This window comes from Nilaparvata lugens, chromosome X, assembly GCF_014356525.2.
Source record: "Nilaparvata lugens isolate BPH chromosome X, ASM1435652v1, whole genome shotgun sequence".
NCBI lineage: Eukaryota > Metazoa > Arthropoda > Insecta > Hemiptera > Delphacidae > Nilaparvata > Nilaparvata lugens.
Genome location: NC_052518.1, coordinates 79,875,348 through 79,897,233, shown reverse-complemented (window position 1 = coordinate 79,897,233; position 21,886 = coordinate 79,875,348). Strand labels below are relative to the sequence as shown.

Below are 21,886 nucleotides of genomic sequence, written 5' to 3'. Positions count from 1 at the left end.
CAGAGGTCGTGCCGAATCTCCGCCGGGAGGACCTCCTCGACCACTTCCTCGTTTAGAAGGGGCCTTCGGTCAAACCCCGGGCAGGCAGGGTCGTAGGCTTCCGCTGCACACACTCCGATGTCGGTTCGGCACCCAACCCGCGCATCCAGAACCGCGCGCCAGTTGTTAGGCTGGGGCGCTAAGTCTTGGGGCGCAGCTGGCGCGGCGGTGTACAGCCTCAGCCTCTCCTCCACCTGGCGAAGCCGACGTAGGGCCCTCCTCTCCGATTCGGCGGCCGGCTCGGTTCCTCCTAGGCATCGGCTGGGTAGTAGACAAGGAAGACACCTCAGGTTGCGGTTAGTCTCGCCGTGGTTCCCTCATTGGCCTGCTCGCTGCTCTGCTCCTGGTCTCGGTAGTGGTCTCGGCTGGTAGTGGTCTCGGCTGGTGGTCTCAGCTGGTGGTCTCTTCTGGCTCTTCAGTGGAAGGCTGCTAGTGAGCAAGTGCTATCGAGGGTAGCTGAGTAGCCCCCTTTTATTCACAGTCCCCGAGTTCACCTGCGCTGCTATTGGCCGGCGGTGCTCGGCCAATAGAAACGCAGGAACGGGTGGCGGCGACTGAGGCGCACCCTGGTGGCGGGTGGGTCAACCACTCATTTGGTTGATGCGTGGCGTGGGGAGCAGAGCAGAGCGGCAGGCTGAAAGGTAGCGAACGCGAGGGAGGTATCAAGATCAGCTGTTTATTTGCACTGTTTGCATAGTATTGTTACACTAATAAAACACTTGAGGTGATCTATAACTTATAACACTAAAGGTTATAACACGGAGGTAAACTAGATATAAATATAAACTGATAACTACCTAATAACTTACACAAAATTATCACAAGCGTACGTTAACTACAAAAGTCTATTATCACTTTATCACTAATCTGTCACGATTAGAAGAAGCTAACAATACGACTGTACTCTTTCAACTGACTTGCCGACTGAGATACGCCATTAATATAAGGCGAGCAGAACAATGTAGAAAGGTCTAGAGGTATGGCGAAACGTCCGACCAATCGCAGTGCATAGAGATTGCCAGAGACTTCTAGATCACGTTTGCCATTGTTCGGCAGTTTCATAAGCCAAACCCGAATGCGCTGGAAGAGTCAAGAAGCCACCCTGCTTCCGCCGCGTCAACCCTCTAACGGCCCTGCTTCCGCATGAGACACGCATTTAGACATGAAATACAGCCATAAACACGCGCATTTCTCTTTTCATCAGCTAAGGCTACGCTTATTATATCTGTATCTTACTGTTTCTGTTTAACAAATACAGTTATAATAAGCATAGCATCAGCTGATGAGAAAATAGAAATGCACGTGTGCGTGGCGCATAAGTCCGTTCGCACCTAAAAATATAGAATATAATTATTTATATAGAATATTTGATTTATTACCGAATGAAATCTATTGTAAATTATTAATAAATATTATTATTATTTATAGTACGTTAAATATATTAATGTAATTATCACTACAATTCTTCATCTCCAACACCCTTCCAAATATTATCTATATTGCAACTACCAGATATGCCCTTAGAGACTTTCATTACTTATACGGCAATATATTTTTATTGACTCAAGTTTGCTACTTTTCTGTTTTCTCATATCTTTCTTTGTTATGCATATTTACAGCTTAACGAGTAAATAAATTTTAATGTATCTTGAGTAATTCTTGAAATATTTATCACAAAATATTCTTATACATAGGATACTGTATCAAATTGACTGAATCAATAATTGTTAACTGGTATAGATTTTACTCAAGTTTATACATTTGTCAACAACAAATACACAGTTTGTATTAAAATTTGAGCACCAAAAATAGAATTGATAGGAATAATTGTAGATTAAATCAAATCAAATCAAATCTTTATTTGTCCCAAAAACATAATTACAATGACAAAAATGGTTATAAATGAAAAAAGTAAAATACAATATAAAATGAAAAGGAAAAATACCATTAATAGGATTATACATAACTATATTAAAAACGGGAAGTCCCTGCAAGGTTCGAGGAACCTGAGCGCAGAGGCCGAGTGTTCAATGCTTAACAGTATATGAAAATAATAATGGGATATTATTAAGAAATAGGGAAAAGAAAAAGTGAGTAAGGAAGGGAAGAGAAAGAGCAGAGTGAAGGTATAGGGGAGAGTAAAGAATAGTTGAAGATTACATGAAAAACATGAGAAGTCTTTATACTAAGCTATGAGGAAATTACATTGCCAAAATTACATTGTTCGAGATTATCCATGTATGAATTTCAATTAGCAGTTTTCTATTCAATTTACTAGTGATAAAATGGTTAGGAATAACATTGATGAGCTTTGATACCTGATATAAAAATTGTTTTCTACAAATTGATAAAATAGTATCTAATTTGAAAGGTAATAGATGAGGGACGGAGGTTATATGGTGAAACACGCAGGTTGAAAAGATTCATATGTTTATTTATGTAGATGATTAAATTTTTTATGTAAAGCTGCCTGACAGTTAAAACATCTAGCTCACTAAACAGGTACTCACTTGGATAGAGTCTGGGTTTTTCCAATATAGCTCTTATAATGTGTTTTTGAATTACAAAAAGTTTCTCCAAGTGGTTTGAGTATGTTCCACCCCAAATTTTTATTCCATATTGCAGAAATGATTGAATGTAGGCAAAATATATGAGTCTTGAGATTTTTTTATTACTAACTTGGCTGATATTACGGAATTTACTTATCCAATGTCTGAGTTTGTTACATGTACTATTGATGTGAACATCCCAACGCAAATGTTGATCAATCATTACACCCAAATATTTAACACGATGTTCTCTATTAAGCTTTGAGCATGTACAATTTATCCAATCAGACTCTTTGCAATTTACATTATGGATTTTAATGGAATCCAAACCTTGCGGCTGGCCTATAGAATTTGGAGAGAAAGACATGAAATTACTTTTTTTATGTTCAATGTTAATATATGCTCATCAAACCAGGATTTTACTATTTTAAGTCCGGATTCTGCTGCTTTTTTAGTATCCTCCCAATTCGTTTCACTGAATAACAATGAAGTGTCATCAGCAAAAGCAATTGAGACACCATTTTTTAATTCTAACTTGAGAAGATCATTAATGTAGATTAGGAAGAGAATCGGCGACAAGACTGTTCCTTGTGGAAGACCGTAATCAGTGAGTTGTTCAAGGCTGGTTTTATTATCAATTTTGAGCAATTGGAATCTATTTTTTAAATAGCTCTTAAATAATTCAAGGGCTATTCCTCGAATACCCAACTTTTCCATTTTTATCAGAAGTTTTGAGTGAGGAATAGTGTCAAAAGCTTTAGCAAGGTCTAAAAATATGGCTATTGTTTTATTTTTGTTATTGAAATTTTCTGTAATTTTCTGTGTTAGAAGAGATATTGCATCTACTGTACTTTTTTTAGACTGAAAGCCAAATTGATTTTTGTGAATTATATTATGCTTTAGGAGATAGCTAACTAAACGGTATTTTATTAACTTCTCAATAATTTTGGAAAAAGTACTCAACAAGCTGATTGGACGATAATTTGATGGATTAGAAGCATCACCTGATTTATGTAGGGGTATGATATTGGCTAATTTTAAATTATTATTATAATTTTAACTTCTAATTACAGTACTTACTTCAGCGTAGAATCTTAATCACCACTGATTAAATTATATCAACGTCATTTTTATTATCATTATTCTCTTTACTTCCTTTCAGTTGAGAGAGAAGAGAATGAGACAAGAATTAGCCGCCAAAGAAGAAACAGCTGAAGAAATTCGAGAAACGTTCATGAGTAAGCAGCAGGAGGTCGAATTCAAGACAAGAAAATTGAAAATGCTTCACCAGAAATACCAATCTATCAAAAAGGAAACAAATGATATCGTTGAAGAGTTCAATGTTGATAGAAGAGAACTAGAAATGTTGCAAAATCATCTGATGAGGTTTGTAGATTCAAAAAAATATTGGTGTATGTATTATGTATACTAGCTTTGAGAATTAATTAAATTCTAGTTGAATAATTGAAAACTGTGGTTATCATATTATAGCTGCATTTATCAATTCCTTTTTATCACTTACATTTACTAGTACCTTCTTCATTTTCTTTGAGATACGACTAGTTTCGGGTATTTATCCCATTATCAAGTATGAAAATGAATTATTAGTTTGATTCATTATTTCTATGTAATAGATTGTTCAAGTAACCCTATTGAAATAAATGAAAAATATGGAACAACCACTTCCTTTTCATTGCAATAGAGATTTTATATTTAATTTTGCCTTGGGAAATTTCTGTTTTTGCTTGTATGTTTGTGTGTTAGGGAAATTAATTCGATTCAAAACAGATTACAATCCTACTGTCAGGGTTTTATTAGTTATTATCTGTTTTATAAGTTAATTGTTATAGTTTTTAATGTTATTTCGTTGGCTTATGTATCGTAGATTACCTTCTATGGTGATAGTCAATATTTTTACCGATTAGGCTTTGAATCTGACAACATTGGCAATAACCAATGCCATGTATAATTAATAAGCTTTAAATATATTTTACTTTTTCAGAAATATCAAACTGAATATACTGATAATCGACAATTTTATTCCGAAAGAAGAGCGCCAACTAGCCATGTCTCGACTCTATTACGACGAGGAAGAAGACTCGTGGCAGTTGATGCCTGATTGTGAGCCTTTGGTGGAATCCGAACCTTCTGCCGACAGTGCTCGTCGTTTGATGGCTGACGGCTCTCTAAAACGTTCCAAGCGTCCCAGTCAAGTCAGTCCTACTACTGTACTTTATAGCCTAGAAAAAAAAACCAAAATTCATAGTCAATTCAACAGTTTATGTTTCATTTTAACATGATGAAACTTTCAATTTGTGAATCGAGGTGAAGTTGTTGACCAATCATTCCCCCGAATTGGTAGGATGGTTCTTACAGAGACTTATTGGATACAAGGGTCATCTTTTTCAACCTCCGATTGACCATACATAAAATGAAACTATTTTACCAAATGTTACTCACGCTTATGATTATTCATTAAGATAATTGCTGTGGAGATTGAGGCTTTGTCAGACCAGTGGACCAGCCCACCAAAACCTTGTCAATGAAAGTTTGTCCGCCAAATGGGTTGAAGATGGCTATGATGCTGTTTTGGAGCTTCTTGTTAGTTTTGAAGCGCTGCCCTCAAAGCCATGTCTTGAATGTCTTGAGTTTAAGGAAACTCTATAAGCTACTAGTGGTCAAGTCGGGTTTGTATGGCGGGTGATGAAATTATCCCATTTGGTTGCACCAGCACTGTGAAGACGAGTTGTCATGGATCACAACGATTCTGGAACTCATTTCAATTGACGTCTTTAAATTTCCGACCATTCACGCATATCATCACTCATAAAGTAGTTTTCTACGTAAATGTGACTCATTCTTTGGTAGACTCCTGCTAAACTTTTGCATTTTTCTTTCAAAAAAACTAAAAACACTACGAAAGCCACACTTGGCGGCAGACTTAATCAAGGCTTTCATGTTTCAGCGCCTATAACTCGACAACAAGTGACAAACCGCGCCAATGAAAAAGCGTTTGGTGGGGAGGACTTTTCAACTCCATGAACATCGCCTCCCTACCGCTTGTCTATGTCTTGTCATATGTGATTGGAGTTTGAAAATCAATTCAACTTCACAACTTGATAATACAATTCTAACAGATTTTCTCTTCACTGATAACATAGCTAGCCAATAAATAAATATAAGTTAAGTAGATAGGAATAAAACGTCTCATTCAAACTCAGACAAAGAATGATTGTTTATTTAATCAACAACATAATCTTAGCTGTCTCCATAGAGATAGTGAAAGACGTCAGCTGAGGCTTCCGTAACTACCCCCCTCCAGTCTTTACTATCTCTATTATAGAGATGTAAATAGAACTCATAAAAACAAAACATGGAAAACAACATAATAAAAACAAAGTGTAACCAAATTAAAGTGTAGAAAACTGACAACATCTATGTGTTTTTATTTCATAATAAAAACATTTTGGAAATCTTTCCTTACTCTTCTAATCTCACTCAAATGCACAATTTCATGTCTACCTCGTCCATTGTTGTGTTGCTTTTTTACCTCCACTCGGTTCCTATGTAGTAGATCAATCACTTCATATGGTCCAACAAATCTATGATCCGATTTCATTCTCTTGTGATGATTTTTCTTGAAGATTATGTCACCTACTTTTATTTTATTCATGTCTTCAGCCACCTCCAAATTATACTTTTTTGTCCTCCGAACTTTCTCGTTCATGATTTTTCTCTCCACTTCTCTATGCTCCTCTGGATGCTCAACTAACTCAAATGGTGAAAAATTTGTTGAAGAATGTATGCTACTATTATATGCCAGAATAGCTCTTGCCATTGCTTCTTCCCCACAGATGTTTCTATCAACTTCTAATAAGTGCAAATGTTCAGTTAGCGTGCTATGTAAACGTTCCATCATTCCATGAGATTGCGGATGTCCTACTGTAGTGAAGTGGCTGTCGATACCAAGTTCCTCTAAAAGTTTTTTGATCCGATTGTTGTCGAATTCTTCTCCTTTATCCATTAACAACATGTTGGGGGTATTGAAGAGCCCAAAAAATGCTAGTAAATTTTGTTCCATGCACTTGGCTGTTTTATTCTTTAAAATCCATGCAGAAGCAAGCCTTGTAAAACAATCGATTGTAGTAAGATACTTCGGTTTATTGCAATAGAAAATGTCAACTTGAATTATTTCTGCTGGTCTTGAGGGAGTAGGTGTGACCATCTGAGGCGTCTTGTAAGGCTTTCTGTCATATTTTGCTATATTGCATGCTGCACACTTTCCCAGCACATTTCTTATTGTTTTGGCCATATTCAGCCAATAATACTGCCGTTTCAGGTGTTGCAACGTTTCCTTTTCCCCTCTATGGTTGGTCCTTCCAATGTGATATTGTTCTACAACTTCTTGTTGTTCTCTTCTATCTTCAACTGTTTTAACTTGTCTATCACAAATTATCAAGTGTATTTTTGAGTCCCAGCATTCATCTTTATGAAAGCTCTTAATTTTATCAATAAAATCTTTTTCCTTGGAAAATATAAAATAAACTTTCCCCCTTACCATCAACTGCTTTATTGTATGTTTCAGTTCATGATCTGTCGCCTGAGGGCCAATTGTAATTGTATAAGTATGAATTGGGCCATAACGATGGGTAGTTTTTGTTATACCTCCAAAGTTTTGTCTTTCAAGAATTATTTGATTACGTTTATCATTTATAATGCAATTTTCCATCACTTCCAAATTAATTTGCTTCACTTGTAGAGGATTTATATTCCGAGATAAACAATCAGCAACTACATTATCTACTCCTTTAATGTGTTGAATTTTGAATGAGTAAACAGCCAATTTTTCTTTCCACTTGGTTATCCTGGCGGATGTTTCTTTCAGCTTATTCATCCATAAAAGTGGCATGTGATCTGTTCTTAGCACAAATTCATTTCCGTAAAGGTATGGTCTAAAATTCTCAACACACCATACAATAGCAAGAAATTCCCTTTCAATTGTACTATAACGCCTCTCGGCCGGAGTAAGTTTCCTGCTTGCAAAAGCAACCGGTTTCTCATTTTGGGATAGTACACCTCCTATTGCTTCCCCACTAGCATCTGTTGTTAATGTAAAGGGTTGTTGAAGATCTGGAAACTGAAGTATAGGCGTTGAACAAATTGCTTCTTTACACTTTTCAACTGCTTGGATAACATCTGATGATATGTGGAACTTCACACCTCTTTTTAATAAGTTTGTTAATGGTTCAGTCATCTGTGCAAATTTGTGAATGAATTTTCTATAATAGCCGACCATGCCTAAAAATGTTTTTATCTCTTTCAAATTCTTTGGAATTGGAATGTCTTTTATTGCACTAATTTTCTGGCTGTCAGGACGAACTCCACTTTCCGAAATCACATGACCCATGAATTTCACTTCAGATTGACACAAGTTTTTCCTTTGACAGCTTAAGGCCAAACTTCCTTATTCTTTCAAATAACTGTGTGAGATGTGCTTTATGATCTTCGAGATTCTTGCTGAACACAATGATATCATCCATGTAGATTTGTATTGCTTCTTCATTTATGTCTTCTAAAAACTCATCCATCAGCCTTTGAAACGTTGGTACTGCGTTTTTCAACCCAAAAGGCATCCTTGTAAATTCATAATGTCCTCTCTCAAAGCTAAATGCTGTCTTCTCCATGTCCCTTGGATTCATTCTTATTTGATGGTATCCCGACTTTAGACCCAGAGTGCTGAAAACTTTAGCTCCGTGCATTCTGTCAATCATATCCTCTAGCCTTGGAAGGGGATATCTCTCCAACTCTGTTTGATCATTTAAAACTCTGAAATCTACAACCACCCTATGTTTTGGCGGTTCTCCAGGGGAAGACTTTTTTGGTACAACCCATAATGGATTACAAAATGGAGAGATAGACTTTTTTATAATGCCCTGTTCTAGCATATCCTTAATGTGTTCTCTAATGATTTTTTTCATTGCATGTGAATACCTTCTGGCTTTTATAAATATTGGTTTTGATGACTTTAATTGAATTGAGTGCTGAACTCTCCCTGTTGTTGTCAGACTCTCTCCTTCATTATATAAAGTGTCCTTATACTTTTCCAGCATATAGAATGCTAATTTTTCTTGTTCCTTGTCTATAAATTGTTCATTACAATTTCCTCTCACAATGGAACCCATTAGTAAATGTTTTTCTTTAGCAATTGAATTTTTCGATTTATAATTTCTATCCCCCAACTTGATTATCCATTGACCATTTATATTGATAGGAGCAGCTTCAAGATCTCTCATCATATCACAACCAATTATCACATCATACTTGTTGTTCATTATTTCTGTTGATACATGAACTCTCATAATTTTTTTAAAACCAATCAATCCAAACAGATTTAAATCTACTTCCCCTTTTAAAGCTTTTCTTCCTGTCAAAGTTAACATTTCACAAGAACATCCTTCTATTTTCAAACTATGATCAATTTTTATTAATGCTTCTTCCGAAATTATTGTACTGTCCGATCCTGTATCATACAAGCAATGAACATCCCAACTCTTCACATAAAATATAGGTAGCTCTCCTTTTTTGCAATCCACTTTTTGTTCCTTGCTACCTATATTCCTCATCCGAAATCCTCAATCTTTATTCCTACCTTTCTTTGTCGATAATTTGGTTGATTTATTTTCCTTCAATTCAGGCCAGTCTTTTTCATTTTTCTCTCGATATTGACTTTCATAACGGTAACAGCTATTTTCACTATCTGAGGAGTGAGTTAAACTCTCTCCATCAGAACTACTTTCCAAATTTTTTTTGCGATTTTCCTTCCTCCTCAAAGCATTGACTTCTCTTCTTCCAAAATTCTTTTTTGGGGTAACTTCCTTTCTATAAATGTAAGGACATTCTCTGGCAAAATGCCCTTCTTCCCCCAACACTCGTTTCGTGCTAATTTCCCTTCTCTTTCCTTTCTATTTCCTTTCCCATTAGTAACCAATCCCTTTACATCAGTTCTCCATTTCTGGTTCGATCTGTTACCATAAACAGGAGAGGTTCTACTATTAAGTGAATATCTTCTCTTATTCTCAACCACTCTCCAATTTGAGTGTCTATGACTAGCTTCTTTCCAATAAGACTCCTCATCTTTGACAATTTGAATAGTCTCTTCTAAAGACTGAGGTTTTGCAATTTTCACACTCGTACATACTCGCTCCGAAGCTGCTCTTAACAAAACTTCCATTGATAACTCTTCATAGATTTTATTTCTCCATACCCCTCCCTCTTTAGTATTACACGAATCTAAAACTTTCGATTTCAATTCTTTAACCAATTGCGATAACCGATTGGCAAAACTACCAATTGACTCTCCCAAATCACGATTCAATTCCAACACTCTCATTGCCATTGCAGAGACTGATTTCCTTGCACCTGCATAACGTTCTTTAAGGGCTTTTTTAACATCCTCCCAAGATGAACTGAACGATACTCCCAAATCAACCATAATTGATGTACTTATTCTAGACAAGAAAAACGAATGCAGGTTTGTAGTTGTTAATTCATCAAAATTGCTGTCAATAATTTGAGAATGGATGGCATCCATTCTCTCCAAGAATAGACTAAGTTCTTTTACCTCTCCTTGGAACTCCTGAATTGATCCGATCAAATTCATGAGACATTTCACGTCCATAAGTGGTGGTTCTTTCCCGGTAATTTCAATATTTGATGCAATTTCCTTTTTCCTCCTTGGCATTTTCAAAATCTATCCGAAAATTCCTATTAACTTCAACTAAAAATACTAGATAATATTTTGGTTTCGGCACCAGTTAAGTAGATAGGAATAAAACGTCTCATTCAAACTCAGACAAAGAATGATTGTTTATTTAATCAACAACATAATCTTAGCTGTCTCCATAGAGATAGTGAAAGACGTCAGCTGAGGCTTCCGTAACTTATATGCTATTCCCTTTTAAATACAAAATACAAGCAAACAATCAAATAAAATATTCAAAGTATTATTCACAATAGAATCCAAAATTTACTACAGATATAAAGAGAATTTATTTTTTCGGTAAGCTATGTACTAGAACAGTTGTTAGTAGCAGTAATAAATTTTTGGGTGGGGTACAAATACTTTGGGTAATTGAGCTCACATATTGTTCGAAATTATGTTTCTATATTTATTGTGTTATTACTGTGGTCTCTAGGTTGAACGCTTTCTGGGTTTTTGTGTTGTCTGAAAATAATTTGCATGGAGTAGAGCTGTCCATCACACCGAACTCATCGTAGAGCTGGTCTGATAGTCAATGTAACCGAAGACTCGCCTCAAATTCTGTAGCCTAAATAATATCAACATTGAAATTATTTTTCATTCCATTGCAATAATCTATTCTGATTAGAAATTTTTCATCGTACTCTTCTAATTAACAAAGTTAATTATACAATTCAAAGTATTATTCAATACGTTTGTCATGGCAGTTTTCGTTTTTCAAAACTGATCAATGTTTTCTTTGCAGTTGGAGAACATCATCAATTTAACTCCAGTTCAAGTAGGCAGCACAATTATTTTGTATGAAGGACCCGAAATTTCCTACAGTATGAAGTTAGCCTTTGAAGCAGCTCTGCAAAAAGAAGAAGACATTGATGTTGAAGCGATGCCTTCAACGAAAAAATCTATATCAAGGTCAGTGTTTTTCGAAAATTCAATACCAATTTTTCAAATTCTCATAACTTTTCATATTTTCATAACATTGCCTATTTACAATATTGGTACTCAATCGAGACCTGAGCATTCAACATCAAATATCTTGCCTTTGTAAAATGTATTCTCCTTCATTTCAAATAGAGGTTCAAAGTTAATAGCGTTCTGTGGTGACTCAATTGGATAGACTGATACACGAACGGTTGTGGGTTCGAATTGCGCAGAGTGCATGCCCATTACTCACGCAGAAATTGATTCTTTTCTAGCCTTCAATAAGTAAACAAATACTTGTGACATATAATTCTATCCAATTATTTTTCACAATTGAACATGACATTTGTTAAGTATTAGTTTATTCACTTAAATAGACAAAATACAACGTTAACTTAAGTAGACTTGATGCCATTAGGCCAGATCAAGTACTGACTATTTTTTCTAAATCCCATGGTAACATTTCAATTAAACATATGATTTCTCAATATATTACATCTCTCCCTTCCTAAGTTTTCAAAATCTGATCCTTATGTCTCCTCCACCGAAGCTCTGTTACTTATTTATTTATTTATTTATTTATGGAGACAACAGGTTACCCCTAATGTGTCTCCTTCACAAATACAACAATACAAGATACAATACGTGAAATACAACAATACAATGAAAAAAAAATGAACAAAGTAACTTTCAATTGCAATATTGTTAAAAGAAAAAAAAACTATAGAAATACAAGAGAAGGAAAAAAAATAGATGTATACAATAAAATAATTATAAAACGGAATATAGAAATGAAAAGGTTCTAAAATAAAAATAAAAATGTTACAAAGAATGGATAAAACTAACAAATGAATGTCAGAGGACTGGTACCTGCCAATGAAGCAACAGAATGAGTAAGATGTACGAGAACATAGTGCAATAGATACACACCTATATACAGCAACAAATAATCGACAACACGACTGAGCAAGGATATCTCACAATAGACTGTTTAATATTCTATAAAATTTTTCACGAGAGAACCAGAAGATGTCCAGTTGCCCAGAGAAACAGTTGAAAAGTCTTTGAATTCTGTTGACTGGAGAATTATAGTGACTCACTATATAGATGTTACTTCTGGTTTGACCTTATAAATTTTGTCTCCTATCCTTGCTTCAATAGTGGCTCTTGACTAACGCATCCTTGACTCTCTGTAGTCTCTCACATAGACTTCTTCCCCCACTCTCAGTTTGATTTCTCTGCCCTTGTTTCTAATTGGTGTTTGATTTTCTTCCCTTAGTACGTCCAACCTATTACGTAGCTCCTGTTTCCAGGAGTTTCTCCTGTAGTACAATGGGTGGAAATTCTATAATTGAAAAGATACCTACTTATGGCTGTAGAAGTTGAAATGTTGTTTTTCTCTGACTCCATAAGATGTTTCAATAGCGATTTTTTGAATGTCTTCACAGCATTTTCAGCTGTCCCATTACTAGCCGGATGGAACGGAGGAGTAGTAATGTATTTAATAATATTAAACCTGCAAAAAGCTTCGAATTGTCTGGAAGTGAAATTGGCTCCATTATCTGTCACCAATGTTTTTGGAACTCCAAAACGCGCGAAAATCTCTATCAGTTTCCTCAGTGCTACTTCTGTAGAACTGGATGTCACTTCACAAACTTCAGGCCATTTACTGAATGAATCGGTAACGACAAGGTAATATTTACCTTTTACCGGTCCTGCATAGTCTACGTGAATTCGCTCAAAAGGAGTATCAACAGAGGGCCATTTGCCTGTGTCTGATGAAGGCATTGGTCTTGATGACATACATACATCGCATCTTTTGCAGTAATCTTCTATATCTTTATCCAATAAAGGCCACCAAAAATATGATCTGGCTCTTGATTTCATTTTTGTCATTCCCAGATGAGCTGTATGCAGTTCATTCAATAACTTCATTCTGAACTTTTTTGGAATCACTAACCGGTAACCCCACATCAAAACGTCCAAGTCAGTGCTCAACTCTAGTCTTCTCAAAAAATATGGTTTCAAGTCTTCTTCCACAGAAACTGGCCATCCTTCCTTAATAAATCTCAACACCTTGCTTAGAGTTGGATCTGTACGTGTTTCACTCCTCACTAATTTCATTGATACTGGCATCTCTGCTGCCACTAAATTTACATAATCTACTTCGTTAGAAATGTTATCTTCTTCACTCTCAACTGGCATCCTAGAGATTGCATCAGCTAGATTTGATGCTGAGCTTATGTGTTGAAATGTGTAATCAAATTCAGATATATAAGTCGACCAACGTTGAAGCCGTCCTGCTGCCATTTCTGGGATTCCTTTCTTCTCTCCAAATATTGCCGCCAGTGGCTTGTGGTCCGAATATAACGTGAATGTCCTTCCCATTAGATACTGGTAGAATTTTGTCATTCCCCAGTAAATGGCCAATGCCTCTTTATGTATTGTTGAGTACCCACTTTCTGCTTAGTCAGTTTACGACTTACAAACCCTATAGGTCGTTTTATACCATCCTTGAACTCGTGTAAGAACTGCACCAATATAATTATTAGATGTATCACAATACAAGCATAGTGGTACCGCAGGATCAAAATGTACCAGAACTTGGTCTGAAGCAATTTCCTTTTTTGCATTCTCAAATGCCTTTTGACACTTGCAATATCAAACAAACTGGTTTCCTTTCTTCAAAAGTTTATATAAAGGTCCTAGGAGATCTGGTAATCTATTGATAAATCTTCCAAAATAATTTACTACGCCCAAGAAAGATCTCAGTTCTGAAATGTTTGCAGGTCTAGGGCAAGTAAGCAGAGCCGAAACTTTTTTTGGATCTTTCTGAATTCCATTCCTGTTTATTAAGTGTCCCAAGTATCTCACTTCTGGTTTGAAAAACTGGCATTCTTCTAGATTCAAGATTCAAGATTCAAGATTTCTTTATTGCGAAAAACATTTATATACAAATGCATAGCATCGTCATAATAAATTTAACATGGTAAATAAAAAGTATTTACGAGGGCTATTTTTTTTCAACTTTCGATCGTGCCGCTAGATGGCAATGCGAGCGGCATTGGCCAACAATGCGCGGCAGCCGACTATGCCCATCTCACACTATAACCTCACTCGTTTTCGGCCATCTGTCGTCATTACCAGTTCATCTAGCGACACATAAACATGGCTAATATGATAGAATCTCCCGCCAAGTGTGAGTTGCGAAGTGTAATTCATTTTTTGCAATCTGAAGGGTTATCCGCAGCAGAAATTCACGTAGAATGAAACGAGTATATGGTGAAAGCTTTATGAGTGACAATGCAGTGCGTGATTGGAGAGGAACTGTGCAGAACAAAAGGAGAGGAATGCTCACATCGGGAGTGGTGCTCATTCATGACAACGCCCGTCCTCACAGTGCTGCTGTGACGAAGCGTCTTCTTGACGGGTTTAAATGGGACGTTTTTGACCATCCGGCGTATAGCCCAGACTTAGCACCAAGCGACTATCACCTTTTCCCGGAACTGAAGAAAATGCTAGGAGGGCAGAGCTTCCGAACAGACGATGCGCTGCAAGATGCTGTGAAAAACCATCTCAAATCACTGGCGGCTAACTTTTATGAACAAGGTATTAAGAAGCTTGTACCCAGGTATGAAAAATGCCTCAATCTGAATGGTGACTATATTGAGAAGTAACTAATAATGTAAATAACTTTTGATAATAAATTCATTCAATTACTCTCACTAGTTACTTTTTTATACCACATCGGAAGTTGAAAAAAATAGCCCTCGTACATTCATAGAAATAAAAATTCAAACACAAGCATACAAACAGCAAAACAAAAATACTCTCAAATTAAAAACTCCTCTTTTCTATACGGGCATTTTTCTATTAAAATATTTTTCATGGTTCTCTTAAATTTACCCACTTCTAGCTCCTTCAAATGTGCAGGAAGCTTATTATAAGCTCTTATACCAAACTCCTTAAAGCAGTTCAATGTATTTGCATAATTGCACTGGTTCACTCTAAGAGATTCAGAATTTCTTGTGTAATGGTTGTGAACGTTGCTATTTACAGAAATACTTGCTAAATTAATTTTCACATACATAAGACATTCAAGAATGTAAATAGCTGGTAATGTCAAAATGTTGAATTTTCTAAATAAATCCACACAATGAAAACGACTATTCACATTAGCAATAACCCTTACTGCTCGTTTCTTTAACACAAATAGTTTCTTTACATTCGTATCATCACCCCAGGCAACAACACCATAATACAAATGAGAATGAAGATAAGCAAAATACACTGAAATTAAAACACTCTTATCAACAATGAACTTCAATGTATTCAATATAAAAATTCCCTTCGATAGTTTGCCACATAATATTTTGATGTGTAGGTCCCATTTTAAATTGCTTTGAACTGTTATACCAAGAAACTTTGCATTGTCAGGTTGTAATCTAAATCCAAATTCCAAAAGTTGAGTTTTATCCTTATTAAGACACAATGAATTAGAAGCTGTCCAATCTTCAATTATCTCATCAACCGTATGCAAGCTACCAGAAAGACTATTATTTTTTATTTGAACAGCTAAATCATCATCAAACATAAAAGGTTTTACATTTTTACAACTGATTGCTGCAGGAAGATCATTAACGTATATAATGAAGAGGATAGGGCCAAGTGTGGAACCCTGTGGAACACCTGATGATACTTTTAAATAATTAGAAAAACAGCCATCGTAAAAACCAGTTTGATATCTATCACTCAAGTAAGAGGCAATTAAATTTGTTGACATATCATCGAAACCATAAAATTTGAGCTTTTGTAATAGGATGGGATGAGATATTGTATCAAAAGCTCGGCTCATGTCATAAAAGCTGTCTAGCAGATTACACCTCTCATCAATGGAATAGATACAGTTTTCCATGAAATCAGATATAGCTGTATTTGTGCCTCTATTAGGTCTGAACCCAAATTGACTATCGGAGAACAGTGAGTTATTTTCAAAGAACTCAACAATCTGACAATACAAAATAACCTCAAAGATTTCAGAAATAACTGGAATGATAGAAATTGGTCTAAAATTATTATACTCACTTGCAGAACCTTCCTTGAAAAGAGGAATTACTTTGACAAATTTTAAGCTATTAGGAAAAACGCCATCAAGAATACAATCATTAAACAGAGAGCTTAGTACCTCACAAATATGAGGAGAAGCCAGTTTCAACAAATGAGAATTCAAGCAATACACATCAAGGCAAGCACTATTCTTTAAGGAAAGTATTACACTATGAACCTGCTCAACACTCGTAAGATTAAAAGAGAAAGAGGGTTTTGAATTTGAAGAGTTTGGCAATGAATTTTTGTAATTGTCAAGATAATGAAAAACGTCATGGACAGGATCTGCTATCGAACGCAATTTTTGATCTACACTGTCAATAAAAAAAAACATTGAATCCATCTGATGTATGACTAGATATTTTATCACCTTTATCCACTTCATTCCTATTTAAATTTTCTCTGACTATTGACCACAATTCCCTTGATTTATTTTTGGCACGCAAAATTGTTATTGTAATCGAGTTTAGACTTTTTTACCATCTTTTTAAAAGATCTTTTCAACTGATTATACATGCTTTTATGAGTGGCAGAACCGGAAATCTTATAGAGGTCGTACATAAGTAAGCATTGTTCCTTTATATTTTCAATCTCTTCAGTGTACCACAATAGTTTTACTGAAGGACATCTGCCACTTTCTACACATCTGATGGGAAGAGCTGCATCAGCAATACAAAGAAATTTATTTGAAAAATGAGCAAATTTATCCTCAATACTATTGAATGCATAAACATCTAACCAATTAGTTCTTGCAATTATTGATTCAAATCTAACAATATTAGAGTAATTAAGTGGTCTGATAATTCTTTTGGACTTATTATTACCTCTTAAAGATTCTGAAGCTGTATGATCAGTCACATCAAGTTGGCAGCTAAGCACTAAAGCAAAATGATCCGAGACAATCATCGGCTCAACCTTTGCTGAGATAATCCTTTCAAAATGAATTGATGTGGCAATATTGTCAATACACGTCCCCTCACAATGAATAGATTCACCTGGTCTAGTAACTTCATTGATTGTTAAATTGAGATTGAAACTTGACAGAAAATTTTTAAAGACCATACTGTTGTTAGAATCCATAATCAAATTCACATTAAAATCCCCACAGAGGATAATGCTAGCATTGGAACTATTATTGCTATTTAAAACATCAAGCATGCCGAAAAGCGTCTCTGTGAAAGCCTCGAAATTACTCGCCAAAGGTACACGATATATTTCAATGCAAATAACATTATATTGCTTAATAAAAACAGCCGAAATCTCACAAACCCTATCGACGGATAATTCAACCAAAAATGTTAATTCAACCAACTAAATTCAATGTTAAGCCAGCATTAGAAAGTTTTGTTAAAACATTCTCCAGATTCCAAATGTTCATCTTATGTAGGGCCTGTTATAATTATATCATCCAAGAAGTTAACCACGCCTTCTAAGCCTTGCAAAATTTTCTCAAGCTCTCTTTGAAAAATGGCTACAGTTGGTTTTGAACCAAAAGTCAACCGATTCACCTTGAAAACTCCCTTGTGAGTGGACCAAGCTAGTAACATCTTTGTTTCCTCTTCTAATTCTAATTGATTGTAAGCTTGACATAGATCCAATTTTTAGAATTCCTGACCACCTTGCAGAGTGGCCCATATTTCTTCAATTTTGAGTAATGGATGGTTCACATCTTCCAAATGAGGGTTAACTGTTATTTTGTAGTTTGCACATAACCTCAATTTCCCATTTTCCTTTAAAACAGAGACAAGGGGGGTACCCCAGGTTGAAGAGTCAATTTTCTCAATTATTCCCGTCTTTTGCAACCTATCCAGTTCTCCATCCACTTCATTTCTGAAAGCAAAAGGAATAGGTCTTGGTTTCACAAAACGTGGTGTAGTTCCAGGGTTTACCTTGAGCGCAATTTTTCCAAACTTATAACAACCCAACTCTTTGGAGAATAAGCGTGGATGGTTTGAAATCAATTTCTGTAACTTTCCTTGTGATGATTCAACATTTTTCACTTCTTCTGATTTTAACTAGTCAAATTTCTGAAGCCAATCACGACTTATCAAACCTTGGCTTGCTTCATCCACTACTAATAAATTACAATTGGATGTTTTGTTCAGCCATTCCACATTTACTGATGAGGATCCTTTTGGTCCTATTATTTGATTAGAAAAGGATTTAAGTTTCACATTTGAGTGCTTTAGTGGTTTAATTTTTTTGAGAACTATTTCATAGATTGAATAATTATTGAAACACCACTTCCTGTATCTATTTCCATTTCCAACGAGATTCCATCTATCACGACTGTACTCATGTATGGTCTGATCGTATTCACGTTATCTATATTCAAAACTTTGACCATGTTGCTCTTCTCAATTTCTTCAATACTATACTCTGAGCTCTCTCCTTCGGAAACCTCAACCCTTTCCACATTCCTGCTTGGACAAGTTTTTTGCAAATGTCCTATCTTCTTACATATTCTACATCTATATTCCTTGTATTTACAAATAACCAAATCGTGTGAATTGTTCCCACATACCTCACAGTAATTTCTACGGTTATTCTGAACTAATTTATTTTCCCAGTGTTTATTATTTTTCTTAAGCTTAGACGTTGAAACTTGATCTACTCCTTTCCGTAAGGTTTTCTTACTGAGGCTTATTTCTCTTGACAAAGCTAACTCATATAATTCTTTCAACGTTCTTTTGTTAGGTTTCTCTTCACACAATCGATCCTTTATATTACTCTCTAATAAACCACAAACAAATTCATCCTTTAGAACCTCCTCCAATCTAGACCCAAAATCACAAATAGTAGACTGTTTCTTTATTTTAGCGTACCAAGCTTTCAAATCATCTTCTGGTCGCTATTTTAGATCATAGAAAATATGTTTTCTGTAAACAGAAACTCTACGTGAAAACTGGCTTCTCATAATCTCGCAAAGCTCTTGGTAGTTTTTTTTTTTTTTGGTAAGTCTGGTACGCATAGATCCCTTGAATACTTATATGCCTCATTACCTAAAAATGTAATTAAAACAGAAACTTTACGAACCTCCGGAATTGCGTTGACTTCAAAAAATTGTTCCAGTAGTACTTCATAAATATTCCAATCTTCCGAGTGAATATTGAATTCGCGTAGTTTTCCCAAAATTCAGGGAAAACTTCCATCGAATCCTTGTCGATTCTTTGGAGTTCTTTATTCCTTTCCTTTTCTTGTTTTTTTCTCCTCGTCGCCATTGTTAAGTATTCGTTTATTCACTTAAATAGACAAAATACAACGTTAACTTGAGTAAACTTGATGCCATTAGGCCAGATCAAGTACTGACTATTATTTCTAAATCCCATGGTAACATTTCAATTAAACATATGATTTCTCAATACATTACAACATTTTTGTACGGAATAAAAATCAAGTTCCCTTTTATGTTGAAACATGTTGTGAAATATAGCATGACCTGGCCTGTAGATGTAAGAAGCGTGAGATGTTTGTTACAATATATGAATGCGGCTTGATAATGTAGGAAATATTTCATTTTGAAAGTTACCATTCCACACATGATTTTAACATGTGTTTAAAATGTTATTAATTATAATAACAAACTCACCAAAATAAACATTTAGTCATTGAAATGGGATCAAATAATTATGTTGTGCGATAAAAGATAGTTGTAAAACGAAAATAAACAGAAGTTTATGAAGTGAGTTAGGAGAGTCTTATTTTGAAATATAAGATATCCTACAATTATACCGGTTGTTTCAAAAGGAATAGAGGAGCCTTAACATTATTTATAATATTTATTACATCAAACTTACAGCCATAATAATTGATATATCAAATGGAAAAGAAACTCAAATAGTTCTAACAAAATTATTAACCTTCCTATTATTAGTTCTACCTGATCATAATACGAATAATAACCTTTAAGTGTTCAATGTGAGCACCATTCATCACTCTGCACACGTCAATAAACATTATATCAAATAATAAACGTCAATAAACAAAAAATATTATTATTAATGCAAGTTTTCCCCAACTTTAATAAGTGTTTTATTAGTAATCGTTTCATATTCTGTTTCAATCCTTTTATGAGGTCGGCTGTCAGTGGCGGCACATACGCATGGTCGTTAATAAGCCCCCAAACAAAAAAAAACACTGCGTTAGGTCTGGTGACCATGGAGGCAATTGAAAACAAAGGGCCACTGCGTTAGGTCTGGTGACCATGGAGGCAATTGAAAACAAAGGGCTTGTTTTCAATTGCATCCATAGTCACCAGACCTAACGCAGTGTTTTTTTTGGGGGGGGGGGTCTTATTAACGACCATGCGTATGTGCCGCCACTGACAGCCGACCTCATAAAAGGATTGAAACAGAATATGACAGGGCGTCATTAGGTTCCTTACGGCCAATCAAGCGGTCGGATTCAGATAGGTTATGCCAGTTAGGCCGCGCCCCATCTTTTTCATTATCCCTTATGAGCGTTTTGCTTGTGCGTGGATAGTTGAAAGTGTTAATCTTTTTCAACCACCGTTTATTCATACATAAAATAAAATTATTTTACTAAATGTTACTCACACTTGTGATTATTCATTAAGATAATTGCTGTGGAGATTGAGGCTTTGTCAGACCAGGGGACCAGCCCACCAAAACTTATCAATGAAAGTTTGTCTGCCAAATGGATTGAAGAGGGCTATGTTGTTGTTTTGGAGCTTCTTGTTAGTTTGGAAGCGCTGCCCACAAAGCTATGTCTTGAGTTTGAGGAAACTCTATAAGTTACTAGTGGTCAAGTCGGGTTTGTATGGATGAAATTATCCCATTCGGTTGCACCAGCAATGTGAAGACGATTTGTCGTGGATCACAACGATTCTGGAACTCATTTCAACTGACGTTTTCAAATTCCCGACTATTCACGCATATCATCACTCATAAAATAGTTTTCTACGTAAACTTGACTCATTCTTTGGTAGACTCCTGCTAAACTTTGATTAAACGTTTGATCGCATGTTTGATCAAACAAACGTCCATGCCTACCGATAGGTTGAGCTAGCAGACTGAAGGGTTTAGGGTGCAACGCCTTAGTCGTATTGGCTATCCTGGCCGGTCATCTAGTTGAAATATGTAGTTTACTGGTTCATCGTAAAAGGAAGACTCATAGCTGTAAAGAATCTAGATAAGTACCAGTTACAGTTCCTTCATCAAAACAGAAAGAGACATTTACTTTCTGTCGGGATATGGCAAAAAATGCACAAATGCTCAATAATGCTGGATAAAGTGTTTATAAATAATCAATTCATAAATTCATTCATTGCCTCAGAAAATAATTCAGAAACTATACTTAATATAAAATAATTCACTTGAAAATTCTAAAGTACTCATGTTGAATTTCATAAAATTAATCGGCGTTACAAGCAAATTCTTTTGTGTGCTGGCAACGAGTAACAAAACAATTCAAAAATTGAAAACGTATCGTACGGCACTTAGGGTCGTTTGCACAGTGTAAGTTTAAGCTAAAGCTTAAACCAAATCTGGAT

General features: G+C 35.5%; 1 protein-coding gene across 2 annotated transcripts in view; it reads left to right on the top strand.

Annotated features, from left to right (window-relative positions):
• The window catches only part of LOC111051724 (kinesin-like protein KIF3B), a 64,078-nt gene that overhangs the window by 38,362 nt on the left and 3,830 nt on the right, over positions 1 to 21,886 (top strand). For both annotated transcript variants that reach the window (XM_039441682.1, XM_039441683.1), the window contains exons 13-15: positions 3,751 to 3,974; positions 4,591 to 4,801; positions 11,093 to 11,259. In XM_039441682.1, coding sequence (XP_039297616.1) covers positions 3,751 to 3,974; positions 4,591 to 4,801; positions 11,093 to 11,259 — 602 coding nt within the window. The remainder of the gene's footprint in view (positions 1 to 3,750; positions 3,975 to 4,590; positions 4,802 to 11,092; positions 11,260 to 21,886) is intronic.